Genomic DNA, 21,950 nt, shown 5'->3' on the forward strand with positions numbered 1-21,950 from the left:
TCTTTCGTGTTATTGAACAGTGTTTCATACGCAAGCTGCGATACGTCTTGAATGATATAACTATATGATTTACAGACTTCAGTATCTCTCAAATACCGAGGAAGTTCTACATTTTTCAGGTCTTCTGATTTCTTCATCATTTCTGTGAGAAGGGGATCGTCGGGGTATTTCTTCTCATGCCAGTCAAAGAACAGGACAAGTATTTCAGAGTATAGGGCACATCTGGAGGTTTCAGTACGAAGTTTATCGTCAAACCACAAGCAAATCAACTGCTGCAGCATAATCGCTATATGTTTTAAACTTTTCGCAGATTTGTTCTGAAGCGCCATTTCACAATCACTAGGAACTTTGTCTTTCTCAAACGTTTTGTTTAATATTGGAACCGTCTTTCTAATCATATTCATTAAAGATGCTTCATCATCAAACCCTTTAATGATAATCTTTTGCCGTATCTCATTATCGGTTATTCCTAACGTTGCAATTTTCCATGGTCGTGACGTAGTTATGACAGTATATTGCTTCAATGCGTCGCGTTCAGGAAGACGCGTTGACGCTCTAGAAGCCCATTCATCAAGACCATCAAGAACAAAGAGACAAGTTCGAGACTCGATATCAAGAAGCTTCGTAAGAGCGGGTGCTGTACTTTTCCTCCAACATTTCTTTAATCCTCGTTTTCTCTGTAAAATGACGGAGAGGAAGGTGAAACAAAAAATTAAATTTCTTCATTTCCTGACACCATTTAAACTCATCTGTAATATTTTTGTTCTTCTTCAAATGTGCCAACCACCAGAAATTTAATCAGACTTTTCAGAAACCCCACTTTTACCGTGGCCGCTCCCCAAAAGAACGTAAATTGATTTTATTGTTTTGTTATCTTTTGTGAAAATATCAGACATTGATAGAACATCAGCCTCCCCTAATTTCTTGTTACCCTTTGATTCAATCACCATTCGTGGTCTAACATACACATCTTTAAAGTCACATAGATTACCCTCTTGTTGTTGGAAGTGCAGACATGCGTAGTATACCTTCTCTGTAAAACTCTATCAAACTTTTCTGTAACTCTGTAACAGTAAACACAACTAAAGAATAAACAAGCCCGTAGGCTTAGCTCAATAGGAAGAGCGCATATCTATGGATCTCGGGGTCGTGAGTTCGAGCCCTGGGTGTGACACATGTTCTACGTGAGGATTGGATAAAAGACATTAAGTCTGAAATCATTCGTCCTCCACATCTGATTCATGTGGGGAAGTTGGCAGTTACTTGCGGAGAACAAGTTTGTACTGGTACAATATCCAGGAACAATATCAGTTAAGTTTACTGACCGCAGTTACATAGCTAAAATACTGTTGATAAAACGGTACTAAACCTAAAACAAACAAACAAACGAACAAACAAACAGCAGTGAGAAACCAGCGTATAACAGGTTTGTTACGGTGGCATATTTCTTGTTATGTATTTGCAATAATTAGGGACTTTAATGAGTTTCAAATTATCCCCTTACTGGGTTTTGTCCAAGATGATAAAATTGTAAGAAGGTCCATGATTATTTGGAATCCTCTGACTTTATCGCTTTTTTGTCTATAAGATATCTCAGTCTAATGTGTGAGATCTCTTGCATATTATTTGTTAATCTGAATGTATGGAATGTCAAAATTAAGACACTTCTGTGTTTGTAGAATATGTAGCTGAAAGTATTATTAAATTCATAGTCATGATAATCAATATCTTAGATTCATTTACACACATGTCCATCTAGATAAATGCAGGCTTCAAAAAGTATAAAATGTATTCTAGTATGAAAAGAAGCGTGCTATCTCCATTAAAAAATGGACGCAAGTTTGATATCTCTTTTGGTACCGTGCAGGTGCCGAGAATGAGTGATACCACATTTGATGTACTAACTTTATAAAAAAGATGTTTCAGAATTGAAAATTGATATAACAGGTACAAAAGACCCGCAGTGACATTTCATATTAATTAATTCACGCTTTCTGCATCATGATTTCGCGATTTCCACGTCACAAATTCACGAGTTTTGCCGCAAGGAAGTTCCTGATTTCGCGATTTCACGACTTCTGCTTCCTGATTTCACGATTTCTACATCATGAATTCACGAATTCACTATTTTTGCCTCCTGATTTTAAGATTTCCACTTCACGAATTCACGATTAAACGTCACAATTTCTCGATTTCTTGATTTCACGATTTTCACTTCACGAAATCACGATTTCACGATTAAACTTCACTATTTCACGATTTCCAATTCGCGAATTCATGATTTTACCATTAAACTTCACGATTTCACACTTTTAATCATTACATGTAGGGCCGAAACGAGTACCCGGGTACCCGCGGGTAGGGTAGAAAATCGTAAGTACCCGGGTACATACTTATTACCTGTTTCCCGATGTATACATTTGTTATTATGGTATATTAAATAATCATTAACTGGATAACAAACATGAAAATATGTTCGTTAATATGGCTGATCTATTTACATGGGTGATGTCTGCATCCTGCTGCCTCCTTTTTAACAGAATAATTTTATGCCATCAAAGTTGACATTTTTATGGTGTTTTTTTGGGAAGAAATTTTAAATTTACTCCCAAACATGGCTGTCTGCTCCAATACCCTCATAAAAAAGGATGACAATCAATGATTATAAGGCACTATGTCGTTTTTCAATATTAGCCCTGGTACCGGGTCCCCGGAGTAATTGTTCATGGGTACCCGGTACAAAATCTGTACTCGTTTCGCCCTAATTCATGAAGTTGACCTAGAAAAACTATAACAATAGGGCATTGTTTGTAGATACTAAAAGATTTGATTTTCAAAATGGGGATGTAATTTGTTATAAAATAAAATTTATTGATAGAGGTGAAGAAGTGGAGTTCTTATTTTGTGCAGCTGAAGTTTAGTTTTTAGTGATGAAAACTTTTCATAAAAGAAACATTGGTACTTGGGGAAATCCACTACATGAAAGTATCCCAGGATATCTTGCACGGCGTGATTAGAACCCGCATCACCAGATGGCTAGTCATAGGCATTCCCACTGCACCAACGTGCCGCTGGAGGTTTAATAACAAAACAAACTAGAGGCTATCACTAAATGTGATGAATGTACCCCCATGTACAAAACAAGTACTTTGGGCAATTTGACGCACACGAGATTGCTTTAATTAGTGGTGAATGTATATAGACTGTCGTATCTATACATATAGTAACAAAAACACAAAGTCCATTACTATGTAGATATTTATCAAAAAGAATGGAACATGCACCATGCACAACTAGGGTTGGTACTGATCACTTGTGTGAATTTTTCATTAAATTGTGTGCAAGGGTTCGGAAGATTAGGTGCGCACAAGACTGGCACATGCAGACTGTTGTACATAGTATTTTAGAAGAAACAAGTCCCAATAACTCTGCAATTTTTGTTGTTGAAAGAACCTAACATCCGCATCCCACAACTACTGTTGTTAACTGATCACTTGTTGTGAAGTTTAATTAAACCGTGGGCGAGTGGTGAGGAGAGATGGTGTGCACAAAATTGGTCTATGTTTACAGTAAAGTAACAAAAGCAAAGTCCCGTAACTCTGCAAATTTTTTTCGAGGAACCTAACATTTCCCCATGCAAAAACTACTGCTGTTTTGAACACTTGTGTGAAGTTTCATTAAATTGTTTTCAAGGGGATGAGGAGAGATGGTGGGGCACAAGATTGTGTCTACGGCAGACGGCGGACGGACGACAGACAGACAACCGAACCAGATACCCCTCCTTACAACTTTGTTGTCGCGGGGTACAAAGAAGGTGTAAAAAATGTTTGAAGCTGCCAGGATAATTTTATCTCCAGGGCCACTTTAATAATATTTATAACCTAACAGCTTCCAAAATTCAAAAGAAAAACAGGGACGCTCTAGTTTTTAGCCACACTGACTATAATTCTGCTTCTTTCCCACATCTGAACATGTTCTGCACCCTGCCTCCTCCCTGAAAATGCCCCCATTCTCGAATCTGAAATCGTAAATTCGTATAGTGGAAATCGTGAAATTAAGAAATCGTAAATTCGTGAAGTGGAAATCGCGAAATCAAGAAATTGTGAAGTTTAATCGTGAATTCGTGATTGGAATTCTTGGCGATCAGAAGGCAGAAATCGTGAATTCATGAATTGGAAAATCGTGAAATCCGGCAGCAGAAATTATGAATTCATGAAGTGAAAATCATGAAATCAGGAAGCTGAAAGTGTAAAATAATAAAGGTGACATGTCACCATGGGTCTTTCGTAAACAGGTCAGTGTCACACTTAATTCACAAATGTTGTACCTGTTATTAGGCGCGTAGACCCTTTGCACTCCTAAATTGTTTTCTTTGACGAGTAACTTACCTCCGGTGGTGGCATAAAATTGCCACAACTTAGCTGTTAGTTTTCATGAAAACTAAAATATACACGTATCTTGAAAAGATATATTTTTTCATGAATGCAAGATAAATATCTTGACAAGAAAATTTGCTATAGTTAATGCTTTAAACTGTCACAACATACCAGATAAAATTTCAAAAATGTTCGCGAGTTCGAGCCCAAGCACTAACTAAAACTGTTATATTTTAGGTGAAAACATGTGTCGAGTGGAGGAATCAAACTACACCTCCTGTTTGCAAGTCAGGTGCTCTACCAACTGAGCTTACCGGGCTTCTGATTACCCAGAAGCTTCGAATCACTATACTTCTCGAATCACTATACTTCTCATTACTTTAACTGTGAAGGCTTAACCTTATAGTGGAACTGAAAGCAGGGCATCAACTGTTGAGCTTCCAACAGAGTATAGCCCTGCAAACCGCATGTTCTTCATAACCCTACCACTTAGCCTTCCCTTACAGTGAAATCGCAGAGCGAGGCATCAACTGTTCAGCTTCTAACATGCCAATGTAGCCCACACTTTCCAATTTAACTCGTCACTAAAATTTTAGTTTTAGGAGAAAACATCTGCCAAGTGTAGGACTCGAACTCACGACCCTTGCTTGCTAGTTAGGTGCTCCACCAACTGAGCTGATTGAGTAAATAAAATTTTGTTTTCATGACTAGATGCCCACGGGCAACATGTCGAGCCCGCCAGCTGTCAAAAGGACTGACAGTTATGATACTACTTAAAGAGTGCTTTCGAGTGGAATACTATGATTTGTCAGATGTCAACACCAATGCCGACGAGAGTATAATAGCCCAAACTCAGACACAGTGTTACTTCCCCTTATCGGTACAGTATGGTTCTTTGACAATACTCCTGCGCGGAGGTTGATAATACCACTTCTTAAAATTCAAACAGTTAAGCTATAAATGGCATTTCTGAAATTGTGCAAACAATTGTCCTGAAATTTGACCTTAAACTCCAAGTGTGACCTTAACCTTTAAGATATTGACATGGGTTTGCGCGCGACACGCCGTCTCATGACCGTGAACCATTGTGCCAAGTTATTTTAAAATCCCACAATCATTGACAAACTTATACACTATTTTTGACTTTTGACCTCTAAGCGTGACCTTGACCTTTGAGACATTAACACTGTTGTTACACGCCACACAAGTAAAACTGAATCAGCTGGCTGTATGTGCCGTCATCATTAACGACAGTGGTATTTAGAATTTCACATATTGATACGTCTTCTACTTTTTAATTTGTTTTTGACGCTAGGACTTTGTAATCATCACGAGTGGCGAAGCCACGAGTGAAAATGCATTTTTTTCCTCACGGAATAATTCCATTTCATGAAAACTTAAGACTAATAGTATATAAGAATAGTAGCAAACAATGTATATTTTTCTCATTATAATCAATATGAAAATGTTCCAAATTGTGTAGGCCATATAAGGCTTAAGTGAACTTTGTCCTTATTATTTTATACATTAATCGAGAGGTAAAAGGATTCTTTAAAAAACTTCCAGTCGCATCTTTTTTTAGGCAATTTTGGCAAAAGTGAACCTTCTCCTTTGTCTTTTATTTAAAGAACTAGAATGTGTCTGTAGGACACAGGGTGTGCCCCCCACTGGTACATTTGTCACAAATAAGTGGCAATAATTCAAATTGTTTGCGTCTTAATGGGGTATAGCCTCAAAAAACTTTTATGAAAAGGATTTATATATTATTCTTGGCGCTATACTTTTTGAGCTATGAGCATCACAAACAAAAAAATCCACTATTTTGGCTATTTCAAGGGCCATAACTCGTAATAAGGCTAAGATTCTCAAGAAAAAAAGCCAAGTGTGCAAGGTCAAAATCACGATAAAGACTCCAGCAAGGGTTTTCCCGAATTTACATCAAATACTTTTTGAGCTAGGTATATAATTAAGTGAAAAAATGCAATTTTTTAACTATTTCAGGGGCCATAACTTTAAAAAATAAGGGGGGGAGCCAGCCAAAAAATTAGAGGTGTGCAAGTTTATATCATGATAAAGACTTATGCGAGTTTTCAACCCTTTATATTAAATACTTTTTGAGCTAGGGGTGTCACAAGGTGAAAATGTACATTTTTGACTATTTCAGGGGCCAAACTGTAAAAATAGGGGGTGGACCCCTGAAAATAGGAGGTTTCACAAATTCATATCATGATTAAGAATCATGCAAGGTTTTTATGAATCTATATCAAATACTTTTTGAGCTAGGCATGTCAGAAAATGAAAATGTGCATTTTTGGGCTACTTCAGGGCCATAACTCCGAAATTGGGGCAGACCCAAACGAAAATAGGAGGTGCACAAGTTTATTATGATTAAAACTCATGCAAGTTTCATGAATTATATCAAATACTTTTTTAGCTAGCGTGTCACAAGGTGAAAATGTGTATTTTTGACTATTTCAGGGGCCATAACTCTGAAAAATGGGGGTGGAGCCAGATGAAAAATAGGAGGTGCGCAAGTTCATATCATGATTAAGACTCATGCAAGGTTTCGTGAATCTATATCAAATACTTTTTGAGCTAGACAGTCACAAGGTGAAAAGTGCATTTTTGACTATTTCAGGGGCCATAACTTGAAAATAGAGGGCGAGGCCAGATGAAAAATAGGAGGTGCGCAAGTTCATTATCATGATTAAGACTCATGCAAGGTTTCATGAATCTATATCAAATACTTTTTGAGCTAGGCGTGTCACAAGGTCCCAAAAAGTGCATTTTTGACTTTTCAGGGCCTAACTCTGAAAATAGGGGGTGAAGCCAGACGAAAAATAGGAGGTGCGCAAGTTCATAAAAATGATAAAGACTCATGCAAGGTTTCTCAAATTTATATCAAATACTTTCAAGCTAGGCGCGTCACGAATTCGGACGGACGGACGGAAGTTTTTAACGAAACGGTATTTATGTGACACCCCCATTGTTCTCTCTGTTGTTCTATCAGTCACATAAAAGAAAAAGGTCACATAAAAAAAACGGAATGAATGACATCAAAGAAAAATACGTTATGAAGTCACTTAACCATATTCGCGGCACGGACGGACGGACGCACGCACGGACGTTCTAACGAACGGTCTTTATGTGACTCCCCATTGTTCTCTCTATTGTTCTAACAGTCAATAAAAAAGAAAAATAGTCACATAACAAACGGAAGAAGACATCAAAGGAAGTACCCTTATGCAGTCATTAACCATCATTTCGCGGCACGGACAGACGGACGGACGCACGGATGCACGGACAAGACCAAATCTATATGCTCCCACCACTCATGGGGGGGGGGGGGGGCACAAAAATGAAGAGAAAAATCTAGTGTTGTGTGGATAGTAGCAATAAAGAAAAGCTCTGTGTGACTATAATTATTAAGTCATAATTTCACTATATTTAATTACTGTTAGTATCATGTAATATTACCTAATTTGGACTTTTCATATTCTGATTGTTCCTTTTGAGCAGAATCATCTGTCTTGAGTCGTTGTATCTCCTTAAAAGAAAAGTAATTGTTGCACCAGTTTAATACATATACACGTATGAAAATATTGTTAATTTGCAGATGTGCGTGAAATTAGCCAGAGCAGCCAGAGTAGCCAGAGTTCAGCCAGAGTTTAGCCAGAGTAGCCAGAGTTTAGCCAGAGTTCAGCCAGAGTTTAGCCAGAGTAGCCAGAGAAGTCAGAACTCTGGTTACTCTGGCTAGCTAGAGTAGCCAGAATTCATCCAGAGTAGCCAGAGAAGTCATAACTCTGGTTACTCTGGCTGGCCAGAGTAGCCAGAGTTCAGCCAGAGTTCAGCAAGAGAAGTCATAACTCTGGTTACTCTGGCTGGCAGAGTTCAGCAGGAAAAGCCAGAGTTTCTAGGATGTTAAAATGTTCTGGCTACTCTGGTCAGCCATAGAATCCAGAATAGCCCGAGTCTCCTGGATTTTATTTGCTTTGGTTAGTGTGGCTGGCCAGAGTAGCCAGAGTTTCTAGGATTTTAAAAATAGCCAGAGTAACCTAGTTCACAAACATTTTCCGTCTTTGTTGAATTTGATTATGAAACTTAATATGTTATTTCTATCTGAATAACATGCTTAAACTGAATTTCAAGTTAATTAATATTTTCAAGTGGCTATTTATTAGCCAGAATAGCCAGAACTCTTGTTACTCTGGTTGGCTGGCCAGAGTAGCCACAGTTCAACCAGAGCAGCCAGATTTCAGCCAAAGTTCAACCATAGTAGCAAGAGTTTCTAGGATTTTAACATGTTCTGACTACCCTGGTTAGCCAGAGTATCCGGAGTAGCCCGAGTCACCAGGATTTTATTTGCTCTTGTTACTTTGGCTGGCCAGAGTAGCCTGAGTTTGTAGGATTTGAACATGTTTTTGCAACTCTGGTCAGCCAGAGTAGCCAGAGTAACCAGGACCCATGTTCACAAAACATTTTCAGTCTTAGCTGAATTTGATTATGAAATTTAATAATTGAGCCGTGCCATGAGAAAACAAACATAGTGGCTTTGCGACCAGCATGGGACCAGAACAGGCCGCGCATCCGCGCAGTCTGGTCAGGATCCATGTTGTTCGCTTTAAAGGCGTATTGGACTTGGAGAATCTGTTAGCGAACAACATGGATTCTGACGCGCAGGCTGGTCTGGATCCATTCTGGTCTCAAACCCACTATGTTGGTTTTCTCATGGCGCGACTCATATGTCATTTCTGTCTAAAATAGCATGTTTTAAAAATTTCAAGTTAATAACTATTTTCAAGCGGCTATTTAGAGTAGTCAGAGTAGCCAGAACTCTGGTCACTATGGCTGGCCAGAGTTCAGCCAGAGTTTAGCCAGAGTAGCCAGAGTTCAGCCAGAGTAGTTCAGCCAGAGTAGCCAGAAACCTGGTTACTCTAGCTGGCCAGAGTAGCCGAGTAAGCAGGATGTCAGTTGCTCTGGCTACCTTGGCTAGTCAGAACAGCCAGAATTTCCAAGATGTCCATTGGTCCTAGCTACCCAGGCTAGCCCGAATAGCCGGAGAAAATAAATACTGTAATACCTATGGCGAAATGACCCTTTTGGTTATCTCAGGTTTGATTTTTTAGTATTTTATATGTATCAAGTGATTCATAAAACGGACTTCAAAAATTGTCTTATTTTTCAAAAGACAGCAGCCAGAGTAGTCAGACGTTCTAGGATTTTAATATGTTCTAGCTACCCTGTTCATATATAAAATGAAATAAAATAAACGGGTCTATGCAAAGGCTGTTTGTTTATATACATTGTAAATAATGCTTAGGTATGTTTTATTTTTATAGGGTAAATCCGTAGAAAGTCGGACATCGTATATATAAGTTGTAATTTTACAAAGTAACCTGCCTCCCACGTAGGGTAGATACGACGAAGCGACACCGATCCATCCTGGATCTTCAGTGCTTATACGGCTGTATGCCATACCACACTGTACTGTGATTTAGTGCAGTGCGACCTGACTGTCATTGTCTTTTGTTTTGCATTGGCCCATTCCGGATCTTATTCATGACATATTTTATCCCCAGTGTATTGTCTCATATTCCTTCTGTTAAAAAATGGCACTAAATTGAAGAAAAAAAAAACACATGTACATGAAAATAAATATGCTATTAAGATAGAAATGACATATTAAGTTTCATAATTAAACTTAGCTAAGACTGAAAATATTTTGCGAACATGGTACCTGGTTACTCTGGCTACTCTGGCTGGCCGGAGTAGCCAGAACATGTTAAAATCCTAGAAACTCTAGCTATCCTGACTGAACTAGAAACAGCCAGAGTAACCAGAGCAAGTGATATCTTGGTGACTCTGACTACTGTGGCTACTTTGGCTGACCATAGTAGCCAGAACATGTTAAAAATCTAGAACTCTGCCTACCCTGGTTAAATTCTGGCTACTCTGACCAGCCAGAGTAACCAGAGTTCTAGATACTGGATGAGCTCTGGCTGCTCTTGCTAAACTCTGACTACTCTGGCCAGCCAGAGTAACTAACCAGAGTTCTGACTACTCTTGCTGAACTCTGGCTACTCTGGCCAGCCAGAGTAACGAGAGCTATGTCTTCTCTGGCTGAACTCAGGCTGAACTCTGGCTACTCTGGCCAGCCAGAGTAACCAGAGTTATGACTTCTCGGGCTGAACTCTGGCTACTCTGGCTAGCCGGAGTAACCAGAGTTATGACTTCTCTGGCTGAACTCTGGCTGAACTCTGGCTAAACTCTGGCTACTCTGGCTGCTCTGGCTAATTTCACGCACATAATTTGCAGATTTCAATTCGGTAATTCCTCATATCTATGGAAAAGGATCGCATCCAGAATTATTGATCAACATTTATGCTGCATGTGATGAATTTTCATCCAAAATGTTCGACATGCATACTATAAAATGCAAACATACAAACATTGCAAATGTCTGTCTATTAAAATTCTAAAATGCATTCTGTAATTCTTTAAAATGCTTACTTTTTGCTTAGTACTTCAATGCGTATTGTATACAAATGCAAATGTCACAGACGTCTCCTGTATAATAGTTTTGAAATTCAAGACCGATGTTCATAATTGACATTAATGTAATCCATACAAGGCAGTCTGAGAGACAGCTAAATCCCCCACCACTGTTATGGATAGTGAAAGGGTAAACCTTTGACCTTTAGCTGTGACCCTGACCTTGAACTGATACGGCTGACTCATGAATTCTGCACAACGTCTTGATGAGGTGATCATAAACTGACCGAAGTTTCATGAAAAATCTTCAAGGGGTTTAGGAGATACAGAACTCAAACCTTTGACCTTGAGTTGTGACCTTGACCTTGAGTTGACATGGTTGACTCATGAGCTCTTGGTGAGATGATCATTTGACCCAAGTTTGATGAAAATCCTTCACGGGGTTTAGGAGATACAGAGTGGACACAAAATGGAAAGCTCAAACCTTTGACCCTAAGCTGTGACCTTGACCTTGAGCCAGCATGGCTGAAGTTCTGCACATCAATTTGATAAGTGATCACTTGACCAAAGTTTTATAAAATTCATTGAAGCAGACACAAAATGGAAGACTAAAACATTTGACATTGAATTGTGACCTTGACCTTGAGCCGGCATGGCTGAGTCATGAGTTTTGCACATAGGAGATCATTTGACCCAAGTCTGATGAAAATCCTTCAAGGGGTTTAGGAGATATAGAGCGGACACAAAATGGAAGGCTCAAACCTTTGACCTTCAGTTGTGACCTTGACCTTGAGCCGGCATGGCTGACTCATGGGTTCTGCACATCGTCTTGATGAGGTGATCATTTGACCCAAGTTTTATAAAATTCCTTCAAGGGGTTTAAGAGATATAGAGCGGACACAAAATGGAAGGCTCAAACCTTTGACCTTGAGTTGTGACCTTGACCTTGAGCCGGTATGACTGACTCATGGGTTCTGCACATCGTCTTGATAAGGTGATCATTTGACCCAAGTCTGATGAAAATCCTTCAAGGGGTTTAGGAGATATAGAGCGGACACAAAATGGAAGGCTCAAACCTTTGACCTTCAGTTGTGACCTTGACCTTGAGCCGGCATGACAGACTCATGGGTTCTGCACATTGTCTTGATGAGGTGATCATTTGACCCAAGTCTGATGAAAATCCTTCAAGGGGTTTAGGAGATATAAAGCGGACACAAAATGGAAGGCTCAAACCTTTGACCTAGAGTTGTAACCTTGACCTTGAGCCGGCATGGCTGACTTATGGGTTCTGCACATTGTCTTGATGAGGCGATCATTTGACCCAAATTTTATAATATTTCTTCAAGGGGTTTAGGAAATATAGAGCGGACACAAAATGGAAGGCTCAAAGCTTTGACCTTGAGTTGTGACCTTGACCTTGAGCTGGCATGGCTGACTCATGGGTTCTGCACATCGTCTTGATGAGGTGATCATTTGACCCAAGTTTCATGAAAATCCTTTTAGGAGTTTAGGAGATATGGAGCGGACACGAAAGTGTTACGGACGGAAGGACGGACGGAGACCATTCCTATAACCCCACACCAATTGTGGTGGGGGATTAAAAAGTAGACGTCTTAATACACAAAGTTTTAAATTAGGTTTAAAGTTATACAAATGGGACATGATGACCCTGAATCTCTCACCTTAGAAGTAGCATACTGATGCTAAAATATTAAAAAGTAGGTCAGTAGGTCAAATCCATGGTCACTGAAAATCAGTGTTAAGATCCGTGTGCAAAACTGTACACAAACCATAATCCAAATTTTAAAACTATATCTTTAAAAAGAAAGTGGGTCAGTAGTGTAATATATAACGCCATTGTTGTATATATGTATTCATCTACTGAGACGGCTTATTGACACGCAAACAAAACAAGACCCGAAGGATGGTTTATATATTTATTACGTGTGTTGTATCGAAAGTATAAACTCACACTCTCTCAATAGAAATATGTATATCTTATATACAGCAACAATAATGAAATACGATATTATAGGAGGAGCTTAATCTATCTTGTCGAGTTATTTATTACAAGTAGGTCAAGGTCAAGTGACCCCTAATCACTTTGTGTCAACAAGTTATTATAATAAAACAGTCTCGGAAATATGATCTGATAATTTTTATGTATTTTTCCTAAATAACTTATGAATTATACATAGAACAAGTGACTCTCGGGAGTGGGCCTCATTTCATCCCAGGGTCATAGGGCGTAAAACTATGTTTGTTTCCGGTATCCCGACCTACCCTAAATTTTTAGCCCTACCCTAAATGTTTTTATGGCCTTGGAGAATTTTTTTTTCAACTTTTTAATACAAAAATGCAAAAATGCACTTTTTATACTTTAAACATGCTCATTGATGTTTAAAATCAACCTACTGATGCTCTAAAGGCATAACCCCCTTATTTGTATTCATTTTTGACACAAAAATATTTTTTGAAAAGTCTCCCTTAATAAAAAAAAATATCCAACAAAACAAAAACAAAGAATTTTTTTTAGGCCTAATTTGAAAATCTTGTTGGAGATCAACTAGTCAATTATACATATCAAATTTCAAAGCCCTAGACATTCAGACAAGATTTTAATTGATATTTCCTATATAAGTCTATGTAAAACTTGGGATCCCCTGGGTGGGGCCTCTTTTAAACTAAGGGGCATAGGATTACTAAGCAATGCAACATACCAAATATCAAAAGGCTGGGCCTTTCATTTTCAAGATTTTCAAGTTTTCCTATACCAGTCTATATAAATCATGTGACCCGGGCCTGGGCTGGGCCATATTTGACCCTAGGGGGATATTTTTAACAAAATTAGTAGAGGACCACTAGATAATGCTACATGCAAAACATCCATGCCCTATGCCCGACATGTGATTTAAGACAAGAAGATTGTCAAAGCTTTTTCCCTATACAAATCTATATCAACCGCCAGGGCGGGGCCATATTTGACCTCAGGGGGATAATTTGATTAAACTTGGCCAAGGACCATAAGATGATGCCACATACCAAATATCAAAACCTTAGCTACTGTGGTTTTGGTCAAGAAGATTTTTAAAAAAACTCCTTTCGATTGCCACGGAAACCAGAGTTCTGTATGGAATTCATTTCTCTGACTGATTTCAATGAGGATCATGCAAGGAACATTCATGTGAAGTTTCATTAATATTTGGCCGGTGGTTTAGGCTGGGAGGTGTTGAAGGACGACGGACGACGCCGGACAATCACTGACCATGAAAACTCACCCTTGAGCACTTCGTGCTCAGGTGAGCTAATAATCCCAAAAAGTTAAAACCTGACTGAAAAACATGTTGCAATGGTGAACATTTCAAACTTTAAGTGTTGCTTATGCTACATGCAGAAAATGTAAAGTGGGGCAATGCTCTCTGTTTGTAAAAACTGACATGTTAGTATGTTGCGAGCTGTCATTTACTGAAAACGATCTGGCGGACATAAGGCTAGCTAACCTTAAAAGCGAACATTAATTTCTCCAGCCAACATTATAATTTCAGCGAATAATTACTTCCCTTGATTTCTTTGACACAGCAAAGATAACCAGCACAAAAGAGGCGTGCGTATCTGGATTGAGAGCGCGAAGACGATGCTAAGCAGTAGTGTACATGATTGAATTACGAACATGGGGTGTTTTAATTCCTAACCCCCCTTAGCCTTTAATTTTTATTGTCTTTTTCGAAAAATTAGCTTTTTTCGTGTTTTTTTGTTTTAATTTTAAAGTTTACTCAAGTGAGTAATTGAGTATGCCACGCTATGCGCCTGCTGAAGGATTTGTTTTAAAAATAAAACTTTGAGCTAAAACGAGAAAAAAATGATATCGGGTCGTAGTTTAGTGCTGTCAATTATTTTACATGATAATAACTATTGCGCACAAAATTACAAAATAATACTTTTTATAAACATGCGTATTCATGCGTATGATACTGGGTTCGGGCTGTTAGTACATATGTAAAAATATGTTATTAGTAGCTGACGAATGTTTATTACATGCCCCCTGTCACCAGTCGTAGTAAAATTAGTAAAATATACCCCTCCATCAAAACGACCGACAGACGCATGCACGCACACGCATACATACAACACACACATGAACACACACGCGCGCACACATACGCTCACACACAGTTTATACCGACTGCTATTCAAGAGACAGCACTCGTTTTACTGCATGCTGGTTTTAACGCCTGCTGTCAGTGCACACTGGCTTGTGTTTATTTTTGGTCTAATTTTCTGTGTGACGTCACACAGTTCGTTGTGGTCCAAAGTAACGATAATTCTGTCATACATCGGTTCTTGGCCGAGGCGCAATGAAATAATTTTGTCGTTTCTTTATAACTTTACAAAGTATATGCATATAGTTGTAAGAGATGTACGCATGACAAAACGAGACGTTGTTGCAACCAACGCCTTGGAAATACGTACATCGTAACTGATGTACTGTTTATCTTGAAATTTTGACGTTCATGAAATCAACGCCTTAGAAATACGTACTACGTAACTCATGTACACACACAATTTATCTATGTAAACTTGTAATTTTGGCATTAGTACTGCAATGATTACATTTTCAGTTAGAAACATCTTTAGTAGATGCTAAACATACTTTTATAGGTTGCACGTGTATACATTGATGATTCCTGCATAGCCCACGTCTATCATGCAAATTATCAGCGAAAACGTAAAACAGGAGACCCCTGTCATGCTTGCATTTTGTTACTTTCGGCCGTTTGACACGCTTAAAGTGTGCATTCAGATTCCTTTGTGAAGCTTGCATTTCTGCATTATGTATGTTCCATTTCTGAGCACACCAGTATTGACAAGTTCCGCGTTTTGAAATTTTGTAGACAGACATTTGTGTAAAGTTTGTTTATATGCATTTTATAAAATACACTGTAGAACATTTGGAGTGAAAATTCACCACGTGCAACATTAATGTTGATCAATGATTTTGGCAGCGATCCCCTCTGTATCTTCAGATATGAACATTAATTTGATGTTTAAAAATTGTAAAAAAAATCATTTGTTCAAACATGAAAATCATTTTTAAGTTATAAAGCGTCTCCATTTCTTCGGACATGAACAACATTGATTTACTACTTTAGCTACTAGATTTGTATCGAGAAATATGCATTAGTTTTGCAGTGGGGAAAAAAAATCTAGTGCGAGACTTTAAATAGGAGCGCAATATCATTCCACAAAGGACGAGTGCATATTTCTTGAGGCAAATCTAACCTTTTTATTACATACACTCAACAAAATTCCTAATCGGTCAGTTTATATGTGTATTATTATTTTGTCAATAATGCAGGTATTTATACGAAATTTCACATGCCGACATTTGAATAGGTACTGCAGCTAATTATTAATTTATTTTTGGTAACTCATGGCCAAATTAACCACATTAGGCGTTTTGCCTAATATTGGATATTTTGCACGTGCGATGCATGTGCACCAATATGCACGTGTTCGTTTACAATTTTGGCATTACTGACGAAAGTCCAACTAGAAAAACACATATTATGGTGAAATTGACACAAGAGCAATCGGATCGAGCTGTCGGAATGTTGCTAGCTGGGGACACTAGTTTACAATTTTTACAATTTCAAAAGAATTTTGATGGTTATTTCCATTTGTAACCTTATTTCCGTTTACAAGAACCTTCACTCGTTGGTTATCTACCATCCGCGCTCTTTTTTCGTTTAACCAAAGTACAATTCATTGAAATGACCGATTTTGAATTTTGTTGTATAATTCCGACAAACCGGACGCGTTGCTCCTGTGTCAATTTAACGATGGTATGTGTTTTTCTAGTAGGATTTTCGTCAGTAATGCCAAAAGTGTTCATTAACACGTGCATATTGGTGCACATGCCATGCACGTGCAAAATATGCTAAATTGGCCAAAACGCCTAAAGCGGTTACTTTGCGGTGAGTCGGTCAAAAATAAATCAACAATTAGCTGCAGTACCTATTTAGATGTCGGTATGTGAAATTTCGTGTAAATACTTGCATTATTAACAAAATAGTAATACAATAAAAACTGACCGATTAGGAATTTGGTGAGTGTACTCCTACTACACTTATACAGTTATAGGCTAAAAATGTTATTATCATGCATCTCTTGAAGTTGGTCAAGGATCACGCTATATACGTCACAATCTATATTGCACACGGTTGCACATTGTTTATTGTTAACGTTATGAATGTTTCTCATTGCAGAGTTGGTGCAGCCGTTCTGCGCCTGCGCGGAATTATTATCCATCGGAGCGCACGGCAAAATTACTCATTTTTTTGCATGTCCGCACGCATTTAGAGTATCTAATGCATAATATACTGACTAGAGGTTAGGGTTAGTATCACCATGGTTACAAAATATATACATTTATGATATTTTCTTTCAAATTTAGTTAATCCGGCATATACCGGAGTCTGTAATATATCACAGGTGCACCAACTCTGTATTTAGTCACAGCCTCATGTTATACGCTAGTGCAGAAACCAGTTACCATTTCTTCTGTACTTAAAAAACTTGTATGACGTTACTTAACCGTACTTAAAAATTAACACAAGTTACAGAATGTATACCTCCGTTTGTTCACACACGAGAGATTCAAGTGCAGAGATTTTCATTTTGAGATCATCACAATCGTCCTTAGTCGCAAGACCTTCTGTTGTTTGTTTCATATTCCTAATTTCTTCTCTGATATCTTCAAGAACTTCCTTCATATTTTCAGTTGTAACAATGAAATCTTCATTCTTCAGCTGTTCAGATATACATAATTATATGTAATTTAGAAAAGTTCCTAAATTATTTCAAGACAAAGAAAATTCTGTGAGCGTTTTACAAAATTGATGGCGCTATAATTGGCAAAGTTGCGAATACTAAATAGCAAAATAGTCACACCAGTGAACAACCGTTTAAACTTCTTTTACTTATTCTGGCACGCCACTTGTTGCATATTTGATATTTATTATTTGACTCCAATTTGCTGCCAGATCAGTTAGTATAAACTTAACTGCAGACATTTGTATATTGGGCCAATATCTGTTAAGAAATTGAGTCTGTTAAGATATTGGGTCCACGAGCCCGTATCAAACTTTTTGGTGGACAATGGCCGACATGTACTACATAACGATACAACTGAAATTTCAAAAATTTACATCCATCTTAAAATCCAACATTTGTTTTGCAATTCCGTCCCAAATCATGTATCTTATATATAACTGTAGGTAAATGAAAAATCTCTCCAAAAACACACTTATTTTGTAATGAAGAATATTCATATTTCCGCCCCCACCCCCTCCCCAACCTCTCAAAAAAAGTTTGATACTGGTCCCTGTGATCCAAACAGTCGCAAAATGTATTGTACCAACCTCTTCAAGTTTCTTTACAGCGTCCTGGGCATCTTTTCTGTTAATCAGTTCCTTACCATCTTGCAGTACAGCAATCATATCATCTATGTAAGTGTTTGCTACTGCCTCTTCTAGTTCCATGGTGCTTGAATGGAATATCTCATTTCTGTATTGCCTCACCTGTTTCATTGATTAAACATACAAAAAGAACATTTATCTCTAATTTTTCCAGAACACAGCTGTTTAATAAGTTCGTTTGACTTTCCTCTCAAATACTGTTTATGTACACAGAAGTTAGAGACATGTATTATGTTGCTAGAATCTTAGCTTATATACAAAACCAACTAAAACAGCTGATGTTATGATCCATTGCAGACTATTGTGTTTTTACCAAATCAAGATGGATTTGCACGGTTATATCTTTGGTAACAATGTCTGCTTAAAATTTGTTATAATACAGGGACCACTATCTCGAAAATCCTTTTAAAGTCTTAAAATATTCGTAAAGGGTCCTTCGTAGCAAACCTTACCCCGTAGGTTAAGCACCTTGACTTTCTTGTAGCGTATAATAGCGTATATATTTCTACCTTTCTAAAGGTGAATGTTTTAGCTTCTTATTGTACCAAGCTGAAATTTGCACGAATATAACTTTCAAATCGTCCGTTCCAACGACAATAAATGTAACTAGTCCAGAGTGTTGAATTTAGGACGTTTGTCAGTTATTTCTAGGTAATGTCTACAAACGTTTTACTGGTATCACCTAAACAATGAAGTAAATACATTTCAAAATACATAAACAAATGTTTCTTTATTCGTTCGGGGTCATCATTTCAACGGTTTGTTTGGTATTTGTATGTCTCGGCCTACGACGCCGTCGGAATAAAGTTATTATTACGGAGGGTATTTAATTGATACAATTTTAAAAGTTTCAACAAAATGTTGACTTTTTACAACTGCTTATTTGAATAAATGTCTATATTTGACGGTGATGCTATAGATATATCAAATTATCTCGAAATATCCTCCAAGTACCAGAGATAATCTTCTCAATATTACCCTGAAATGATACATATTTTTTGCATTCAAATAAATATATTATATCCATTGATGTACGTATATCACAAACTATGGCTAAACTATAAAGTATAACTATCATAGATTTTTTCGAAATTTACATTTTTAACCAATGAATTGACTGAATTATGTATCTAGGTAACCGTTTCCGTACTGACAAACAGACAGAAGATTTCTATAGTTAATAAGAATCAATTTTACCCGATCATCATGAACTGAACTCGTTTTAGAATATGTTAATGAGTTACAGCAAATTTAAAAAAGTGTCGCCTCTAGAAAAATATCCTACTTTATACATGTGAACAGATGAAACATGTACATGTATTACTGCTGACCCAAACAAGCACAGCCATTGACATGAATATTTTATTGAGATAGTCGACCAAAATTTGAAAAAGTTCGAATGATTTTCCTCTTACAGAGACAAGAGCTATATGTGTGATTTGGAGTAGATCAATTACAGTTATACTTGCTATCAGAGACAATCAAAACTTATAAGGGGACATATTCCTAAAATGCATGCATTACATTGCGTTGGTATATACACCACTTTTGTCAGTGTTTGCAGGGAAACATTTTCAGAAGGCATAATACAAGTAATAGACCTTTCTAACGTAAACATAATTACGAAACGAAATACTGAATCCGTAAAATTTTAGGCTAATTTGTGGTCTATGGGAGACAATTTCATCCAATAGTAATACAATAGTATCTCCCTTAGACCATTATTTGCAAATAACATTTACGGATTCAGTAATCTGTTTCCGATTTACGTTTACGTTAGAAATGTCTATTATAGGGATTACCGGTCTAATGTAATAGAGTTTACAAAAATAAGGTAAACATTACATACAAAGTTACCTCTGAAAATAAACTAGCGCCAGCCAAATTACACCCAATGTGATTATGAAAAAACGTGTTGTTGATAATCACATGCAGTAATCCCGTGCAGTCGATGTCGGCTGCTGATGTCTTCCGATCATATCCAGGGGTGTTGATGAAACATTTAGCTATACTCCATGGATCTCCAGTCCATTGCTGAGATTGGGTGTTTTTCCAATTAGGAGCTGGTGGTGTGGACGCATGGTTAGTTATAATGTTGTCATAGATGGCGCCACAAACGTTGTTTGGGCAAGCAATTTTACCACTCGTATGGCAGCAGTTACAGTTAGCTTGACCATAAAAACATTGTTTGTTTCCTATTTTCACATGGTCCGGTTTGAGGGTTTCCACAGTGCATTGACCGCATGTCACAGTCGGTAAATTCTTTGTCTGTTTAATGTTATCTAAGATATCTTTATGCTGTTGTTTGGCGATGTCGTCACAAAAAGGCGCTAATCCTTCCTTTAAGTATCCCAAGCCAAGTCCGGCCTTCACCCATTGTCTGTACTCCTCTTTCTCTAAATGGCGTTTATGTGCCATCCATATACTGCATTTGCACCTAGACAAAAGAAGTCATTGTTACTAAGTAATTACAACACACAAAGTATACAAGGTTTTGATCACATCATACGCAGTTTACCGGTCACGATCAATCATGTACTAAGTCAGAGCTATTTTCAGTTATTAATAGACCTTTTTCACGGACACGGACATGGGAATGTAAATGTAAACGTACTCTGTACTTCGTTCAAATCTGGGGGGTTTTCTCAAACATATTTTAGGAACTTGTTGTATTAAGAATATAGGCCACAATTAGCTAAATAGTTTTCCCTATATATTCTATATAAAACTGACCTTTTATAAAGAGCTACCAAACATAGCTAGACCCATTTCAGAGAACAAATCCTTACCTCATTTTAAAGAGTTATGATAAAACTGATATAAAATGAAGAGATAAGTAGGGGTCATGTATCTTCTAAGAGAGATTTCTCTGGTCACATTTGCTTACTGTAAACTGACATCAAAATCACACTGCTGTGACCTGGAAGTACTACTCATACTAAAATTGAGCTTCACTTCACCAAATACAACCTGCTCTGCCATTTTTCCTAACAAAATGTCAAAAATACATCCACAATGAAATTTAAACAGAAACTAGCTTCAATTTAGACCTCTGTTGCCATACCAAGTGAAAAATTAGTGTTCAGATACCTGACAGCCATTACATTAGACCAGATGGCTCCCACGCTGGTTCCTTTAGTTTAGTTAGGCCTATATATGATAAAAAATAAAAGCGCATAGTGAGATAAAGGTTTAGCCCAGTAAAGTCGCATGTTGTATAGGCTTACAGAAAGCAATCATTGCGGTAGAAAAAAATCAGATCGTTCACCTATTTGTTATAGTGTGGGAAAGGGTAGGCTGTAATAAAAAAGAAATGCAAAGAAATGAACAAGAAAGGAATATGAATAAAAATCACAATCAATAACTGTGGATAGGTTTCATGGGTTTAGAAGTGTATCGGGGGTGGGAGGCTGTGGGAGGGGGAGGGGTTTAGGGTCTGTGTGTCTGGAAGAATAAAAAAATACAGATTTATTGAAAAATAAATATATTTATGCAAGTACGGGACGGTACGGGTTTTAATATTATTCAATTGCGGAGCAAGAAAAGCTTACGCGCAAATTATCAACAACTTCAAGATTGTCAATAGAAGAGGTTCTAGCACGTA

At 37.6% G+C, this 21,950-nt stretch overlaps 1 protein-coding gene across 1 annotated transcript; it reads right to left on the minus strand.

Annotated features, from left to right (window-relative positions):
• Positions 1-848: 848 nt before the first annotated feature.
• Positions 849-20,781, minus strand: LOC123522844 (uncharacterized). Its single transcript, XM_053549565.1, has 5 exons — positions 20,204-20,781; positions 18,290-18,448; positions 17,501-17,677; positions 7,854-7,923; positions 849-1,064 (listed from the first exon to the last, which is right to left on the minus strand). Exons 1-5 carry the CDS (start codon positions 20,762-20,764, stop codon positions 988-990), a joined length of 1,044 nt encoding a protein of 347 aa, XP_053405540.1. The 5' UTR covers positions 20,765-20,781; the 3' UTR covers positions 849-987.
• Positions 20,782-21,950: the final 1,169 nt, after the last annotated feature.

Source organism: Mercenaria mercenaria, chromosome 8, assembly GCF_021730395.1.
Source record: "Mercenaria mercenaria strain notata chromosome 8, MADL_Memer_1, whole genome shotgun sequence".
Taxonomy (NCBI): domain Eukaryota; kingdom Metazoa; phylum Mollusca; class Bivalvia; order Venerida; family Veneridae; genus Mercenaria; species Mercenaria mercenaria.

What these genes read in the sequence shown, in the direction of transcription:
- LOC123522844 (XM_053549565.1), bottom strand. Translation starts at nt 20,764, where the DNA reads ATGGCACATAAACGCCATTTAGAGAAAGAGGAGTACAGACAATGGGTG. An exon ending in GCGCTAGTTTATTTTCAGAG is followed by an intron (nt 18,449 to 20,203) that starts GTAACTTTGTAT and finishes TCAATGAAACAG; the next exon opens with GTGAGGCAATACAGAAATGA. An exon ending in CTGTAAAGAAACTTGAAGAG is followed by an intron (nt 17,678 to 18,289) that starts GTTGGTACAATA and finishes ATATCTGAACAG; the next exon opens with CTGAAGAATGAAGATTTCAT.